Below are 19203 nucleotides of genomic sequence, written 5' to 3'. Positions count from 1 at the left end.
GAATGCAGTGATCCACACTCATGTTTGTGTGATGTTTATCATTTCTGTGATGTTTGTGTGTAGAGGCGGTGTGGTTGGTGAGGCACAAACGACCTGTTGGTGTGATTAATGGAAAACTGATTTAATTTTGTTACATTTTATTACTGCTACTTTGCACATCCTTGGTTTTATATTTGGCAGGAAAAAGATGTTGTTTTATTTGTCTTATGTATTAGCAGGAAAGTTAATTAAAAAATGAATTTTTAAATAAAACATTCATCTTTATTGTCTTCATGGTTAGTTAGCAAATGCATAAGACAATCTCAAGCTAAATTTACAAGCTACATTTGTGCTATTTGGTAACTGAGTGATTCATAATCTAAACAGTTGATTATTCATTTCAATTATCCAAAAATTATTTGACTATCAAAAAAGTAGTTTGTTGCAGTCTTGCTACAGAGCACCACCAGTAGCCTGTTCATGAAGTAATGTTCTTATTTGACGGTTGTCTTATTTTGTAGAGGAAGATTTGCACTACTACTCCCTTATAACTCAGTTCCAATATGACACTCGAGAACCATGGGTAGGGGTAAAAATAAGAAATGGGCTTGGGCCTTGGTATTTTCCAGTTTCCGACACTCGAGTGCATCATTAGAGTCAGAGCTGCAACTTCCACTGACCCTTTTCCTTCTTAGGCCAATCAAGTAGAGCTAACGCCTCAGCTGGGAGGGGCTACGGCAGACAGCAGAGAAAGCAAACCCAAAAAACCACAAAAAAACAAAGTGCTCAAACACTCTGACTCAGTCAAGTGGACACAGTGGTCTCATACAGATGTGCAGAGACACTGGACTGTAGATGATGGAGCTCCAACCTTCAGCAGCTGCACTAACTGCTGTGATACTGACACTCATCTACTCATCCACTGCAGGTAGGACTCCAGTCCAGGTAGGACTCAGGCAGCAGTGCTTTAACTTACAATAGAAGCTCTCACTTTCATACTACATTCATATACCCACTTACTGCTCAAGTGGGACTGTTTTTGTTTTCTGTGTGTAATATTCTGAATTTATGTCTGGTATATTTGTGTATATTATGTAGATGTTCTCTGTATTGCCAGTCTTGTCCATAATTAACATGAAATGACACCTAAACAGAGGAAACCACACAGGTTTACCACACAGACCAATCCAAAGCTGACATTGTTAAAGTTTATTTGTGGCTTTGGAGAAAACAATGTCCTGCCATCTGTCATTGTATGGGTGTCTTTTAAAAGTCCATCTCTTGACCAAAATATAAACTTACAAACTGAAACTCTACATCTGAGTTCAGAAATCAAGGCATTGCTTCCTAGGGAAAACGAGTGGTTTTCACAGGAAAAAGAACATTTTTGAGATTCAAAGCTCACAGGGAAATAAAGAATCCCTGAATGATCCAATTCATTGAGTTCAACAAATGAAATATAGTTAATCTCTGTACTGCTCTCCTGGGATTTTGCCTTAATTGTTAAAAATCTGTTTCTTATCTTATAAAAGTCAGAAGATCAGTCTGGCAGTGATCTTCATCAATGAATACAAATAGAAGCCATTCTAAAACTCTGCCTGCCCATCATTTGTGTTTTATCTGCTAATTTGCCTGTAGTTGTTCCTATGGTTTCACATTGGTGTGTCATGCTTGGACTTTGACGATGGTGATTTATAGTCACCACTAATCAGCTCTCAGCTGTTTCAGCAGTTCACAGAAATCAACATGTTCTAAGAGTTTAAAAAGAGATGATCTTACATGAAAACTGAGTTGGAGCAGATTTTCTTAGTTACAGATAATGATTTACACATATTAACATTTTGCACCCATCATTTAAAAAGTACTAAATTACGAATATTAAACTTTACCACTCATGAGAGTTTGCCATTTTTTCATGTTTCAGAACTGTTAATTAATGTTAGTTCACTTCAGCATTAAAATCATTCAGATGAATGTTCGCAAAAATTAGATTCATAACTAGTAAAACTGTAGAATTTTACACAAACAAGAATAAAATAATTCACTTCCAGATCAGTACATGACTTATTCAAATATCTTTGGGGAAACACAGCACATTTCTGTTCTACCAATCAAAATAAAATACTCAATGAACACATACGGAAAAAATATATTCCAAATATATTTATCATATATATTTTTGCAATATATGAAAATGGCCAAAAAATGTACTTCTTAAATATATGTTTAAAATGCATTCATTTGTATTTGTTATTCTATTTTTCAATTGTACGTAATTTTAATAAAGGTTAAAGATATACTTAAATATACATGAATTGAAGGAATGGTATTGACTTCTGTGTTTGCACTGTACTTTGCATTAACTGTGTCCCTATGTGGTAAGACAGTGCTGAGTCAAACTGTAATAGATAAAAAAAATGTAAATAGAAAGCTATCAAATCATCAAACTGCATTTTCAGAGTGTATCAGTACCTACAACACTTGATTCTGCCATATTAAAGGTTAATTTGCTAATAATTAAAATTAAGACATTGGAATACAAATTCATTTCAAAACATATTCCAAACAGTGAAGTGTATTTTGGCCATTTTCACACTTTCAAGTGTGTTTTATAAATACATTTACATACATTTGTTTTTCTATAGTACATATCTATGTGTAACATATCCTCATATATTTTAAAATAAATGCATTTTAAAATACATTTTGTCAATATGGTCATATATATATACTGTAAGACATTTTAGTGTTTTGAGTTTATTTCGATATGGATTGTTCCACCATCAGCGTTGCCCTTGTCCCCCCTGAGAGGCTACTGAAGTGCACTGTGGGCAAGTACGGGCTGTGAAACCAGGAAAAGAGAACCCATAACAGGACACAGTTTTAGCTGGCTTCTGGGAAAGAAACTTGGGGCCTATTAGAGCCATGATTTTCTGCATGCAGCTGGTGAGCATGAAGCAGAAGGTCTGCAACAAACAAAATAGGTATGGCATAAGAGCAACAGTACAATTCTCCAAAGCTTGTTTACAAATAATCTTAACCTGCTCTGGTTCAGGTGGGGGATTTCTGAGTTTGGCAAATTCACATAGCATGTGTGTGACTTGTGCATCTGACCACTGACCACTGGAGAACTGCTACCCAGTGGTCAGTAATAAACATCGGAAGTTCAAGTTTAGACTTCTGTAACAGTGAAGTCAGAACTCATGATGTATTACTGAGAACAGCTGAATCAGACAGTAGGTGACCCTGAACAGGAGGCTGCATACTGTCTGATTCATCTGTTCTCAGTAGTTGTCTGTGCAGCAAGTAACATTTGACTTCGCTCCAATATAGGGCACGTTATGCAAGCTGAGCTCAAGTCTGTGACTAGCGCCACCAGATACATGGCTAGTCTGGGCTTTGGAATGACGGGCACTGCCGTGGACTTCAGGTTTACAAGTGCTTGTCTGAGCAAATGGCTGCCCTTTATATAAGTGGACCCATACTAGGGTTGGTCCAATTGTGTGTAGTCAACCTGGGTGTGGATGTGCTCAATGGGACAGTCCACGTAACAAAACTGCACTGAGAATGGGGCTTAGGGTCATGAATCCACTGCTTAAGAATTTCTGTTTACATGTGTAAGGACATACTTGAACAGTACCTTAACAATCTCACTTCTTGCCTCGATAAGTGCACTTGCTTCTCTAAACTACTAGCATGTGGTTCAGGTATAATGTCATTGTCACTGTCAGCCACTTATGTAGTATATTGTAAACAGTATCAAATACACGAATAGGATCAGGAACACGGCTTTAGAAGGCATTAAAAGGAAAAATCCTTTGAGATGAAAATTTTAAAATCTCACTTTTCATACACCCATGAAAATTCAAACAGTGATAACAACGGTTGTAAAAAGAAATACTCTTAAATGATTATTTCTTATGGGAGTCACTGAAGGATACTGTACAGCTGCTGTTGATCAGCACACAAGTTCCAAGTGCAGCTTTGTGAACACACCCAATTTCAGATATGCAGTCTCTCAGCACTGATGTCACTCCTTTTCAGCAACAGCGTTTCGAATCTGCCAAGTCCACTCCTCGAACAGGAATTTAACTCAATGAGGAAAAAAAGGGAAAACAGGCCTGAAGACGACTGCGAGAAAATGAAATGGAAAAAAAAAAGTTTAAATACCCCATCATTGTTGGCCATGGGGAGCGGGAAAAACGCTTCTTTTCTCCAAAACAAAAATATAATTGTCAGGTGCAATACCCGCCTTAGTCACCAGAGGTCAGCCTCACCTGAGTATTGACTTGCTTCCTAGTGACACCTTGACCTATCTCACCTGCAGCTCATTAACCTCCCTTTATAAGGACCTTCACTCACACTGGATCTCTGTGAAGTATTGCCAGTTCATCGGTGTACCAAGCCTTGCTTGTTCTCATCTGTTGGAGTTTTTGGATTGTCTGGACCCTTTTCTGAACTCTTTGACTCTGTTTTTTGAACTCCCTTTGGTACCTTTGCTGTGTTGTGATCTATTCTGTTTTAAATTTACTTTTTGGACTGTCTCTAACTCCGATTCTGGTTTTTGTGACTTTTGATACTGTGTTCTGAGTAAACGGGAATCATGGATTCAAACCCATCTGGAGAGTCTTCATTACAATAATTCATAAAATTGCATGGTATTGCACTGGTTTATTCTCGACAGCATTCTGACTTGTGATTAGGCAAGTATTTCAAGCCTGGTAGACCAACTGGGAAATCTGTTTGCTGCACAGAATGTTTAACTCGCATTTTGTCTTGAATTGAATTAAATTAAATTAAATAGTTTTTTTGTTGTTTTATACAGTTTTCTGTTTAACTTTCCATTGATTTTCATGGCTTACTTCAGTGTATTTTGCTGCGGGCCACGCATGGCGCACAGAAAAAATCAGCTCCTGGTCTATTCTCTAAACACAGCGCTGCTTCAGTGCGGCGTCTGGGACGCTCTGCTGCTTCACACGAGCAGTCCTGCTGAAAGCGCCGACCACTTATCTTGGGTGCTGAAATGAAAAATTTCCGCATCACTCGAGCCATGCAGGTGCAGTATGTATGAATCAGACCCAAGTTATGAGAATTTGCGTGTTGTTCACGTGATAAGTTGCTTCGCAACTCTTTAGAATGACTTCATTTTAATTGCTTTACTGTTATCCTTTTATATTGTTTATATGATTTAGTGATTGTTCTACTTTATTTAGGCTGTTCATTTATTTGCAAGATTTCTTTTCATGTGTGCTTCAACCCACTCCCACACACAACACTGAAGATTAGATATTGGGGCAGGTGTAGTGCAGAGATCGACTAAAAACATTGAGGCTCAGTCTGTCTTTTCTAGATAACACTCTATACAGTGTAGTAGATAATTTAATGATAGCATATCATTGTTTAGATCCACGTTACTTTCTGGATAGCTTAGAAACAGACTATAAGTGCATATGCTAGAAACAGCAAGCTATAACTCTCTTGTGCTCTCGAGCACATGACATATTACATTCTTTACAACGTTGTAAAGATGTTAATTAAGATTGCTAGTTGTAATCTAAAGACTGTACTCATAAACCTTTTATTATAGCACATGTAGATTTACTAGTTTGAACCACACCCCAAACTGAGCTGGAGACAGAGGAGGGGGAACTCTGAGAAGCTTTGGCAGGAGTTCTGGGTGGCTTTTTTTTTGTGTTTGAGAGATCGAAAGTCACACATCCCTCCTCCCCACTCCATCAGCTGGACTGTGGCTCTGCTGTTACAGCTACACAGAGAGAGTCTGAGAGAGAGGAACATGTTTTTTTTGTTGACTGTAAAGGATCTGAGTCTGCGCTGAGGGAATGCAGCTTTATGGGAGTTTCTGGATCCTTCCGTTATGCAGTATCTGTGTGTTCAGGTAATTCAGCAAATGGAAAAAAAGAAGTAACGTTTCCAGCAGGAATCTGTTGTGTTATTAACTCAAAGGTGTAATTAACTCGAGGAGACAGACAGAAATCACTGTTTGCAAACAGACCCGAAAAAATTGCTTGTAATTTAAATGTTTATATTTTTTGAATCAGCTTTGCCAACAATATTGGTGAATTATTTTCATTGAAATGTCAGTCATTTAAAGTGAGTCCAGTTTGGCTTTTGTCTAATTAAATGTCTTTCTACTCTTGGAGTGGGCGGCATCAATAAGGATTAAATGAAACAGAACTTGCATAAGGCACGGCAGGTTTACTCAGTACTAATCTGTATGTTCTCAGACTCTGTGAGGCTTGTGGATGGAGCTGGACGCTGCTCTGGGAGACTTGAGGTGAAGGCCCATCAGTCCTGGACCACAGTATGTGAGGCTAGCTTTGACTTGCAGGATGCAGAGGTAGTCTGTAGAGAGCTGGACTGTGGACCTCCACTAACTCTACAGGGGGCACTCTATGGAGAAGGTAAACACCCGTTTGGGAACAAAGAGTTCCAGTGTAAAGGCACAGAGAACCGTCTCCTTACCTGTAGCACCTCAGACAGAGAGGAGCAGAACTGCACACATGGCAAAGCTGTTGGACTCACCTGTTCAGGTAGGAATTACACAATTCATGAAGTAATAATAATAATAATAATAATGATAATAATAATAATAATAATTTGTTGTGCTGCAAGTTGTAAGGGATGTATTGTTTCATTTTGAGCATTCACCTTGTTTTCCTGGCTGTTAACGAATTACTGAACAATATCACCAAAAAAAAATTCACTCAGACAATCTTTTATTCCATGTCAATAGCTTTATGGTGCACTACATAGAGTGAAACGCCCCCTAGAGTTGTGTTCCATTGTGGCTAATTTATTCAGCCTGTGACATTCAACTTTCATAGTCTGCAGTCAGCGCTTGTTGGGGCAGGTAGTTCAGTTCAAAAATCTGATTGGCTGAGACATGTTTGAAGACACTGTAGAGACACTGTAGTATGTCATTTCATCGCAGTGTTTAATGCAGAAATGTTTAAAATGCTTCATGAGAAGCCTTTTTATCTGATTCTTTCACCTCTGCAGTAATGCTAGTTTCTATTAGCACCCTTGTGGGATTCACAGTGTTATGCTAACAGTTGTACATGGACATTAGACACATTCAAGTATGATTTTCTGTTTTATACTCCGTGTTGCTCTTCTACAGTAATGGTTTTGATGTTCTACTCATGGTGTTTTTAAAACGTGCAATACGTTTTATGATGGTGGCGGTGTAGGAGAGCAATTTGTTGTACTGTCAGGGCTACCTGAGGTTTTGTGGATAGAAAGGTGACATTAATGCAGTCCCAAATGACTCCATTTACAGGGAGGGGCTGTCAAACTGTGTAGGCAGGTGATCCAATGATGGGATGGGAGGACTGGAGGAGCTGGGGCAAGGGTGCTGCAGAGCACAGGCTTCATACATGAAATGTGAGGTTAATGCGCATGGAACACAGAAGAAGCAGCCAGTAGGAAGCATCTCAAATGGGCCAAGCTTCCGGGCCTCCACTTATAGTGGGAGGTCTTTGGTGGAGAGCCAGAACCTCTTTCCTGGCCTAAATGTGGGTCTGCCTCCTCAAGTCACTCCATGTTTCTGGACCACAGGGCCAGCCTATAGAGCTTTCTGGGCTCTCTGCGGCACACTCTGCGGCAGTGTTGTACAAAATGTACCAGTAAAGGGACTCCCACACCTGCCTCCTGGTCAGGGAACATAGGAGGAGCATAGCCAAAGTGACACTCAAGGGGAGACATACCTAAGGAGGAGTGCCATAGAGTATTGTGGGCATACTCTGCCCAGATAAGGTGCTAAGACCAGGAGGAGTAGTTGGATGAGGCCAGATAGTGCAGGGTTTCTTTGGGGTCCTGACTGTCAGGGGAAGCCGGTCAGACACTGTGTCCAATGGTAACCCATGGATCTAAACTACATGGTGGAGGAGTAGTCTTGCACTTTCCTTAGCTGAGGAGAGGGGAGTGCAATAAATTTGCAGGCCTGGGTGAACCGGTCAACTACCACCATTAACATAGAGCTGCCTTGGAATGCAGGCAACCCTGTAGCAAAGTTCATTGAGAGATGGGAACACAGATGTGAAGAAAGAGGCAGCAAACCTATCGTTCTCACCCAAGGCTTCTTGTTGCGGGCACAGAGTTGGCAGACACTTGCTGTTCCAAGCGAAGCCACCAAAACCACCAGGAACTCTGGTGCGTGTAACCATTCAATGGTTATGCGAATGGCGAGGCATACCCCCACTGAAGGACCTGGGTCCTAACTGAACCACCTCGGTCTTGGCCTGGCCCTCTGAAACAATGAAACCCAAGAAAGCTACCGATCGTGCATAGAAAAGAGATTCTGCAATTGAATATGAAGTTGTTTTTCCAAGAGCAGCTGGAGAATCCTTCCGACCTGTGCAACTGAAGATAAGGATATCATCCAAGTACACAAACACACAGCACTCAAGGGCTTCCCTGAGGATCTCATTGTTGTAATGCTGGGTCATTCATCAAGATTAAAGGCATTACAAGGTACTCATACTGGCTTGATGGAGCGATGAAATGCATGTTCCATTCATCACCCTGTCTAAACCAGATAAGGTTGCATGCGCTGTGCTGGTCCAGCTTAATACAAATAGACAACTGCTGCAGCACCCCAGAGGTGGTTTTCATGGGGGTAGGGGGTAGTCCCCATTAGTCTAGTAATGATGTGTAGGGCTGTATGAAACCTCCTGACTATACTCCTCCATGGCCTTCTTCTCTGGGCCTGACCAAGGGAACAGATTGCCTTGGGGAGAACTAGTTCCAGAGAGGAGATCACTGGCGCAATCAAATGTTCGATGAGCTTGGTTGGAGGGCTAAAGACACACCTCCTTGGCACTGGGGTCCTCAGGCTGCCACAGACTGAGATAACCAGTTGATACAGGGGTTGCGACGCTGCAACCAGAGGAAACCCAGCTCAAGCTGCAGTTCGGGAGCATTTATAAGGAACAAAGAAACTTGTTTTGAATGCTGCCTGATCCACAGCGGGATGGTCTGTGTCTGCTGGGAGACTGCTGCTGGTTCCAAGGACCGCCTATCAATAGCCGACAGGCATAGGATTGTCCAAAGAGATAATGGGTAGGCCTAGGGTTTTAGCAAGGGCCATGTTGGTCAAATTCCCTGCAGCCCTTAAGTCAGCAAAAGCTCTGAGATGTTCTTCCCGCTGGTTTCCCCAGGAGACAGAGATGTTCAGGAACACCCCAGATCTTAGGGGAGGGGAGGCCTCCCATCCCATGCCTGACCGGGGCTTTTCCCTGGAGCTCAAGGCATGAGGCACACAGATGATCAGACAGACCACAATACAAACACCGGATTTCTCTTTTACATGTCTCCAGTTCTCCAATGCTAAGTCTAGCTGCCCTGGCTTGAACTCGACCAGGTTTGGTAGGTAGGTTGTGGAAGGTGGAACGGAGATACCACCCATAGAACACTGGGAGCAGATGGCCTCCGGCAGAACTCCCATAACCACAAGAAGAGGTTAATGAGAATCTCTAGAGACAAAGAAGCATCTCTAGGAGCTCTTCATTGAGCTCCTCACTCAGGCCTTGATGGTAGGCAGTCTAAGTGTGGCTGTATTCCAGTTACTCTCAGCCACTAGAGTATAGAACTCAGTAGCATAGTCCAGCACTGATGTCCTTCCCTAGCATGTGCAAAGGAGGTGGGGACCAAACTCACGTACACAGACCGGGTTGTCGAATGTACAGTGCAATGCGATCATAAGTGATTCAGCAGAGACACAGACGTTAGTTTGGTTCTCCCACACAGGTATTGGAAAACTACAATTCCCACCAAATTCACTAAGGCAAGATGGAGAACAAAGGACTGCCAGGGAAGTTTCTTCACACAGTTGTTTTTTTTTTCTGTTCCTTTTGAGCTGATTGGTTATTGGTCTCTCTTTTTTTTGTCGAGAGCACACTCTAGCACACTCTAGTCACTATAGTCACACTCATTGCCCTCTAGTGGCCAGTGCAGGTCGAGCTTTGGACCAGGCCCTTACAAGGGGACAAAAGCATATGGGAGTTCTTTAAATATGAAGTTAAAAACTGGGCAATTAAACTAAATAAAGAACTTGAGTGATGTAAATGTCTAGCAGGCTGAACCTTTAAATAAATTGAAATCTTCAACACAGTTTATTGCCGGAAGAAGAAGGAGACATGAAAAATATTCAATTGGAACTGGACCAGATAGAATTAGGGAAAGGGTACTTTTATTCACTCAAGAGCCAAATGGCTTGAAGAACGTGACAAACAATGCCAGTGATTATAGTAGAGAAAAGTAATTATAAAGAAATTCTTTAACATGTATTGACATTAATAATATACAATGTACAGACTCTAAACTAATTTCTGAATTTGTCTCTTCTTTTTAGGAAATGTTATGTACATCTCAGTTTAACATAACATGAGATATCTTACTGCCACAATTTTTCACCCAACAAAATGTTGTGGAATTACTTCAACATACACTGACATGCCAGAAGTCATGGGATAGCAGTATGTAAATCGATCATAAAGTGGCATTACTTCAGGGGACGGCTTGGGAATGCCCACACCTGTGTGTTGTGAAGTGTTATCTTGTGAGTGAGCTTGAACATTGGCCAGCATTCTCAGGGCAATGTGACGTGATTTATCGGAGTTCGAAAGAGGCATGATAGTGGGTGCCAGACGGATGGGACATTCCATTTCCAAAGTTGTGCAGGCATTTAACATTCCTCAATCTACAGTGTCATGTGAACCGGGAATACATCAAAGAAGGCATAACTCCCCACAGTGGACAGCGCAGTGGCTTAATGATCATGACCAGTGGCGTCTGGACAGAATTGTGTGTGTGAGCAGACAAGTGACTCTAGGAGAACCACATTCAATTCAGGCCCCACCTGCATATCCCGCAGGTCAGCGCGGTGTTCTTTACCTTCCATGGGATATGGGAGCAGAAGACCCACCAGAGTGCCTCTGTTAACACCGCAACCCCAGCCCCAGTGCCTTTTTGTGAGGTTGCCAACTGGACCCTAAAGGTCTGGCAACATGTGACATGGTCCAAGGCGTAAAGGTACCAATTGTTTTGGGCTGATTGTAGGGTTCTTATGGCACAGATCCCTATAAAGTCATGGACCTCAGTTGTAAACAAGGCACTGTGCAGGCTGGTGGTAGTTCCATACAGGTCTGGGGTGTGTTTTCATGGCATGGGTTGCTGCACTTCGCTGGGCTAGAATGAATCCTACAGGATACTAGTTCATGTTTCAAATGACTTTTGGCATGTCAGTGTATGTAGAGCGAATAAAGCACTATTTTGTACAAACTGGCATAACAAAGGTATTAACCAAATGTCCGATTTTTTTGATGCAGAGGCTAATATGATACGAGCAGATCATGGCGTGGTGTTGTATAGTTTCCCCGTCTGATACAGAGACCTTCATTCCCCTTTTGGAGCTATTCCTAACAGTCTAATTGATTTAATGTCATGTGGTACACAGTAAAATTAGATACTTACAGACTAATTTAGCTAAAAAACATGATAATAAGCATATACATGAAATTTTACACAGCATTTCTTACAGAGGAACATTTTTTTGGAACATTTTAAAATCCTTCATACAATTTCATACATGCAAACTCAGTACTCAGTAAATATTCAGCAATAGAAAATATGTGTACCTTTGGTAAGCAAAGTGAAGAAATGTTTATTCTTCGAGAGTCACTTGACTGTTTTTTGTAAATATTCACTCATTCCCATTTGATGCCTGCAACATGTTCCAAAAAGCTGGGACCGGAGCAACGTTTACCATTCTGTTACATCGGCTATCCTTTTAACAGCTTTTAATAAACATTTGGGACAGATTTTTCTGCAGCCTTACAGGGCCTTCACTGTTATATTTTGTGCATCAATATGTGCCAGATGTGTTTAATAGGAGACAGGTAGGCCATTCAAGCACCCACACTCTCTGATTATGCAGACATGTTGTTGTAATGTTGCTTACTGTTGTCATGTTAAAATAAGAATGAATGTGCCTAACAAGCACTGCGTCTAAAAGGCAGCATATCACTGTTGTCGGAAGAAAACCTTGTATCTCCAAAATGGTGACTTTACAGGAGAAGGATAAAACATACTTTACTTTTGATGTAAGTCAATGGAACCAGACATTTTCCCAAGTCATTTTGGGTCATTTCCTTTGGTCAATTCTTCATGAAATTTATACACAATGTAAAGAGCAACAGGCTTTTTCAAATTTCTTCAAAAACTGAAAAATGAGGTTTTCTTCCGACAGCAGCGATATGCTGCTCCGAAATGTGTATATATGTTTCCGTGTTAATCTAAAGGATGAAAGGTCAGGCATTCAGTTGTGGTTTATGCACAGAGATTTCTCTGGATTCCCCGAATCTTATGATGTTATTATACTCCATAGAGGATGAAAGGACTAAAATCCTTGCAATCCTTCATTGAGGAATGTTGTTCTTAAACTGTTGGATTATTAGCCAATGAGTAATTTTGGTCGAGCCGCGACCCACCCTCGCTCATAAAACACTCTGCCTTTCTAGATGCTCATTTAATAACCAAGCCTAATTGCATTACATGTTACTTCACAAAGTTCAGAGTCTTAATTTTTATGTAATGCACTGTGGGCATCAATTTGAGAATGAAATAATGTTTAAAAAACAATGAAGCTGATTAAAACCCTTGTTTTTGTACTGTTGTCATTAAAATATAAGTTAAAATGGATTTACAAATCACCGTTTTCTGTTTTTGAGATTGAAATTTATACATTATCATTGGATAGGTTATGTTTTGCCTTTCATGGTACCTATCAGCTGGATTTGTATGATTCAGTTCCATTGACAGCACATAAGAGACTTTACTGGTTCCAGTTGTTTTCAGTGGAAACACACATTTTGCTCACTGTTGTGCACAAAGGACAACACTGTCCAAGTAATTTTCAGGATGCTAGAAACAGTTTTGCTAAATGATAGAAGCGCTGTGGTATTGTACGTTATTACAGACTGTTAAACCCCTCGTCCACCCACCCTGACTGCAACTCCCCCTCCTTTCTGGAAACTGATGTTGATAAATACATTGCAGCACTCTTTCTCTGAAATCCTCTAATCCTGTGTGTGTTTCAGATTCTCTATCATCTACAATCATCAACATTAAGCTGCTGGTGTTCTTTGTGGTGCTGTTTCTGATGCTGATAACCTGCTTGACTATCTTCCTGATCTTCAAGACGAGTGGGTTACTTTCTTCATTAAAAACACATTAGGTGAGTGACTTCATTACCCAGAGAGAACAGCAGTCAACACTGTTTGAAGTGTAGAGATTATAAAATAAACATCATGTTTTTTAAACAGACGCACTCCAGTAGCTATTTATTTGTAGATCTGTAGAGACATTCTTGGTGTAACATCAATGTTTGTACAATAGCATCAGAAATGAATTATAGTTCCAGTGTTACATTTGGAGATTCCTCAACTATGATCGCTGGTGGTACTCCAGTAGCACAGTGGGTGAAGTTAAAAGAAGCCCCCTAATAACAAGCAGAAGTCAAAGAACAGATACATATACAGTCTACAACCTGATAACAATCTGTCGTTGGGAAGTGGAGACTTTTCATTGAAAAGACATAAAAGACTGGATGTCAAGTAACTTCCTCCTACTCAACTCAGACGAAACAGAAGTTCTTCTTCTATCAGTAGTCGATAGTTTTCACTGGTAACAGCAACTGATTCTTGTAGCTCTATTTCTCACTGTTACTCTGATAAGTCTCTAACAGTACTCATCAATTAACACTGGTTAACCCAATTAGTTCTTTCCAATGACAGGCTGGTTTCTTTTTTCCTTTTCACTTTCTTAAATGTTCCAATAAATGCAATTATTTAATATATTATTTTTAAAACCTTATTCTCGCTTGTGGTATTGTTTTGCTAACTGATGAGGAAGAGGAAAAGGGTTCCCCTTTTGAATCTTGGTTCCTCTCAAGGTTTCTTCCGCTTGCTTTAAGGAAGTTTTTCTTGCCAATGTCACCCTTATGATAAAAGAAAATCACAATTTTGACAAATGTAATTTTTTTGACAGTTTGTATTTAAAAAATTACACTGTTGTGTTATCCTGATCACCCACCAGCATCCCGTTGTGCCAAACAATGTCTGTCTATGCTATACACAATTATTTTATTTATTTATTTTTTTTACCATTGTCAACTAGGCCTGGACAATATCTAAATATAATTAGCATGATGCATTCGAATTTAAAATCATGATTACTGATGATATGTGCTTTTGGACACTATGTAAAATTGTAAAATGTCTGTTCCTGAGGGCATTCAGGTAATTTTGGAATCGTATGATTTAAGCAAAACTTCTTAGCTACGTGAAGAACATAAATGAATGGTAATGATATTTCTGACAGGTGTACACATATAAACCACAGAAGCCAGAGAACTCAGGAAAAATAGTAAAGGAATAGCAGTAAAAAGTAGTAAAAGTAAACAGTAGCTTTAGTAAAACAGTGATTGCAGAGCCAAATAGTCTCAATATGTGCTTTTAACAATCATTTGGAAAACTGTCAAATACATTACATAAACTTAAAGTTTTCAGAAATAGTAGTTTAAAACAATGGTTTTCTAAAAAAATATATTTGGTTTCAGATTTTTTGTTTATTTCCTTCATCAAACTAAGAATAATGTGACATGGCAGGTATTGACAAGTTTTTTTTTTTTCACTGAAATGTGTTTGAAAAACTCTCTTTTCTCTCTGGGCACAAAGAATGACAGACATGTGAGCACCAAACATAAGACAAGCTTTTTTCAGTAACGAGCAGTTTCTCAGTCTTAGTAAATCACAGTGTGTGCTTCATAATAATAATCACCTGTCAGTACTTTGTTCTTTGCAAGAGAAACTCCTTTTGTCTTTTGTTGCCCTTGTCTACTGCATATTGTAAATGCATTACTTACCTCAGGATGTGTTCCCGACTTGTTTTAACCGATCTTAAAGAAAACTAACCAGGATCTGTCTTCTGTTCTTTACTGGGGTCCATTGCTGTCTACAGGTGCAGTCCAGAAAACGGTCTCCCTGCAGTACAGAGCTGAAGAGCAGCAGAATGAGAAGAGTGAAGCTGGAGAGAAGCTGCCCATAGACTTGGAGCAGGAGAAAGATGAGGAGCAGAACATGAATTAGGTTCACAGTCAGAGAGTTACTGAGAGTGTGGTGTGCAAAATCTGCTTCTCTTTCTGCTAAAAAATATCAGAGGAAGAACACTGGAGACTTTGGAGCTTCACTTGGAATTAAAATTAAATAACAATTCCATCCTATGAGTGGCAAAAAACAAAAAATCCAATCCGCACGTCAAAAAAATCACCCGAGAACACCCATATATATATATATATATATATATATATATATATATATATATATATATATATATATTTACTACTTTGCTGCAGGGGTTGTGTTTACTTCTTTTCACACTGTTTGTTCACACAATACACATTAAATAACTTTGGTATCCAACTGTACATGATGACTAATTACTTAATATTTAGTGTGAGTTTGGTAAATGCTCCTCAGTTTTCTCTTGGTATGCTTTTTTAACCAACACTTTGTTATTAGCTATTGAATTGCTGATGCTATTGAATTGTTGCATAAACATATTTTATTTTCCTATTTCTCCCATGTACTGTTTTGGCCCCGCTTTATATTGTCTCTAATAACTGTAGTTACATGTGAACAACATATGCAACAACAATGTAACTACAGATGATTTAGTCACTTTTACAGATGGATTACAGAAGTACTTAAATTAGCTGGCAAATATAAAGCAGTAAACCTGAGTATTAACAACATTAAACTATATTTTAAATACTTTTTCAACCTAAGCTCTATCTGACACATATGTGGTATACAGTTGATTACTACAATGGAATTAGATAATAATTTTTCCACTACTCTAAAGGAAAAAAACATTAAACTATTCTTTTAACAATAACGGTTGACAACAAATACAGTGCAGAGAAGCATATGTGACGATGCCAAATCACTTCATCGCTTTTACTTAATTCAACACGTATACGTTTTTTAATGTCATGAATCAGCTGTGCCAGCGAGCCGTTGCCGTGTCTCCTACTCAACCAATAATCCCACTGACTGGATCTGATGTGATCTCAAAGAAGTTGTGATGTCTTGTTGCCTCTGTAATGTGTTATGCATGTGTATCAACTTCAGTTTTGCCTCATGTAATTACACAAGTGTATCTTGATAGCTGTAACAGCCTATTCTCTCTCATGTATTTACACAAGGGTAATAATGTAAGTGTAATTACATTCATAATCAGACTGGAACAGCAGTTTTTTTCTTGTTTCTTCCAGCAGTAAAAGGAGGTATGTAATAACTTACATTAACACTTTACTTACACTGGATCTGCCAGCTTTCCTAAAGTTTGGCTAAATTTATGTTGCTAATGCTGTGAGATTGTAAACGGTTATAGCTTTAACCATCCTGTAATGTGACAGAACAGCAGATGTCCATGTATTTTAACATTAATTAAATGTGTTGCATTAAACCCAAAGAAATGTCTCTATTGCCATTCCATTGTTACACAGTACCTAAACAACAGCTACACAGGAACTGTGCACTTATTTTAATGTGTAACTTTTATATAAGTACTGTGGAATAACTGTGCTGTAACATGGTAACCTGATCACATCACATGGATCAATACCATTCTGTAATTACACTGTACCTCCATAACAACTACACAGGAACTTCTACACTGTTACTGTGAAATAATTTATGATTAAAGACATTATAAAGCAACTACTATTATCTCAGTGTAACATATATGCAATTACTCCAAAACTTACTAATAGTTGTTTAGTAAATATATCCTAATAGTGCCATAGAAAATGTTTAACACCTGTTAAATAAATTTATTTAGACATGATTAATGAAAATCTGTTTTTTTTTTCTATAGAAACATACATATAACAGTAAAGTCGATAAACAAGCTTACAGGGATTATGTATCTGTGTTGATATTAATCAGCAAAGCACTTTACACAACAGTACATATTCATTAAAACATATCTACACAGCTGGCAAATATAAAGCAGTAAATCATAAAACTATATTTTAAATGCCTTTTGAACCTAAGCTCTATCTGACACATACAGTATGTGGTACACAGTTGATTTCTATGATGAAAATAGACAATAATTTTGCTACACTACTCTAAAGTATTCTTTTAACAATATCGGTTGACAACAAATACAGTGCAGACAAGCAAATGTGACATTGACAAATCAATTCATTGCTTTTACTTAATTCAACACTTAAAAGCTTTTTTTTTTAATATCATGAATAAGCCATGCCACTGAGCCTTTGCTGTGTCTCCTACCCAACCAATAATCCCACTGAATGAATCTGAGATGAGCTCTGAGAGGTTTTGATGTCTTGTTGCCTCTGTAACGTGAAGCTAGGCGCTTAATGGTTTGCCAGGGCCTATTCAATGTGCTGAGTGCGACAACCAGTAAGCAGATCAACAAAATGTTCCCTGTGATTAACCGACTGGTGTCTGTATCCCTCAGCATTTAATGCATGCTGATATGCCCTTCAACAGTCACTGTAGACAACTTTGGTTCCATTATGACCAACACTATCACAAATTTCAGAGCCGTGGAAAAATATCTCGGTTATAGTGACCACGGTCATTTACAAACCCCACTTTGGCATAATAGGAATATAAAATCTGGTACCAAACCTTTTACGTCTGAGCAATGGAGAAGACAGAATAGTAAAACTCTTGATGATATATTTAATTCACAGGGGATGATAAGCTTTGAAAATTTAGTAACAACTTACAATATACCAAGATCTTTCTTCTTTTTGTATTTACAATTACGTTCAGCCCTTAAAGCATATGGAGTTCCATGGGGAACAGGCCTCAAGCCACATCCAAATTATAGCTGGGTCATTAATGCACCACCACGCGGTCTGGTATCAACCATATATTCTCATTTCACTGAAACATTGTACAAGAAGCTCCCAATTCAGTTTATCTGGGAAAAGGAACTATCTGTTAATACAGTTGATTGGAACATAGTATGGGGAAATATATTTCATGCATCAAAGAACCCCAATCATTAACTGATCCATTTTAAATACTGTCATAAGTTATACTGGACACCATGAAAACGCTTTCTTACAAAAACTGCAGTAAATCCCTGTTGCAACCATTGTCCACAACAACCAATGGGAACTTTTTTGCACATGGTGTGGAAACCTGGGGATGTTAATGGCTTCTGGATAAAAGTTACTACCATATTATCTGCTCTGGTTGGACAAGAAATTCCCATGGACCCAGCTGTATTATTGCTAAAAGGCACAGAGGTGGCTTCGACCACATAATCTAAGCATACGACGTTGGCTATTTCAACTGCATGACATAGTTATGTTAGAATTGGCCACAGCTAGGATTAATAAAGTTAAAACATCTACTTTTGAGACATAGAAACAGATTTGTTGTGATGTGACAAAAAGATTGGAGCAAAGGCTACGAGGTACATCTTATAGGCTAAAATTCTTTTCTCTCTCTTTTTTCGTTTTATTTTTGAAATGTCATTCTTTGCACTAAATCTTATTGAGTAAATAGTATAAAAGTATGTACAGAAAACAGGGATGGATGGAACAGTGGGATAGGGAGGGATGGGGTGGTTAAGGGGGTTGTTTTTTGATTTCCTGCAGTTCTGTAATGTGATAAAACGCTGCTTGATTAACAGGAAACAAATAAAAAAAAATCGATCACAAAAAAAAAACAAAACAAAAAAAAACAGTCACTGTAGACAATAGACCCTCTTCTGATGTGGCTTCTGATTAAGGGCATTAATGTGTTCTTGGAACAGTCTCGCACCATCTTCAGGACTGGTAGTCTGTGAGCTCCTTTGACCTCTAGCATGCCAAAGACCCTTTCTTCTCTGCCAAGTGGGTCAAAAACAGCCATGGTTGTACTAAAAATGACAGAGGAACAAACGTTATTGCTGGCTGTTAAATGAAATGGGTACATGGTTCAGTGCAGTTTCAACTTTTAAGATATACACGTCACTGTACATCACGCATACATGTTTACAAACCTTAACTATGCAAATGTATTTTTGCATATTTTTGCATGTGCTAAATGCACATTAAGTAAAAGGCTCAAAACATACCCTTCGTAAGGGCAAACTCAGTACAACATGAATGCA

General features: G+C 39.0%; 1 protein-coding gene across 3 annotated transcripts; it reads left to right on the top strand.

Annotated features, from left to right (window-relative positions):
- The first annotated feature begins 778 nt into the window (after positions 1 to 778).
- LOC118816988 (scavenger receptor cysteine-rich type 1 protein M130-like) lies at positions 779 to 15337 on the top strand. Of its 3 annotated transcripts, none has more exons than XM_036583618.1 (4): positions 779 to 907; positions 6225 to 6530; positions 13098 to 13234; positions 15019 to 15337. In XM_036583618.1, the coding sequence occupies exons 1-3, from the start codon at positions 835 to 837 to the stop codon at positions 13232 to 13234; spliced, it is 516 nt and encodes a 171-aa protein (XP_036439511.1). In that variant the 5' UTR covers positions 779 to 834; the 3' UTR covers positions 15019 to 15337. The 3 variants fall into 3 exon arrangements, with proteins under 3 accessions (XP_036439511.1, XP_036439513.1, XP_036439512.1); XM_036583619.1 differs by lacking the exon at positions 779 to 907 and adding an exon at positions 4783 to 5875; XM_036583620.1 differs by lacking the exons at positions 13098 to 13234; positions 15019 to 15337 and adding an exon at positions 7280 to 9912.
- Positions 15338 to 19203: the final 3866 nt, after the last annotated feature.

The sequence above is a fragment of the Colossoma macropomum genome, unplaced genomic scaffold, assembly GCF_904425465.1.
Source record: "Colossoma macropomum unplaced genomic scaffold, Colossoma_macropomum, whole genome shotgun sequence".
Classification (NCBI taxonomy): domain Eukaryota; kingdom Metazoa; phylum Chordata; class Actinopteri; order Characiformes; family Serrasalmidae; genus Colossoma; species Colossoma macropomum.
Note: the sequence above shows the minus strand (reverse complement) of the source record. Positions and strands in the feature narration are given on the sequence as shown.

Coding starts and splice junctions, on each gene's coding strand:
- LOC118816988 (XM_036583618.1), top strand. CDS start 835: ATGATGGAGCTCCAACCTTCAGCAGCTGCACTAACTGCTGTGATACTG. Junction 908..6,224: donor CATCTACTCATCCACTGCAG/GTAGGACTCCAG, acceptor GTATGTTCTCAG/ACTCTGTGAGGCTTGTGGAT. Junction 6,531..13,097: donor TGTTGGACTCACCTGTTCAG/GTAGGAATTACA, acceptor TGTGTGTTTCAG/ATTCTCTATCATCTACAATC.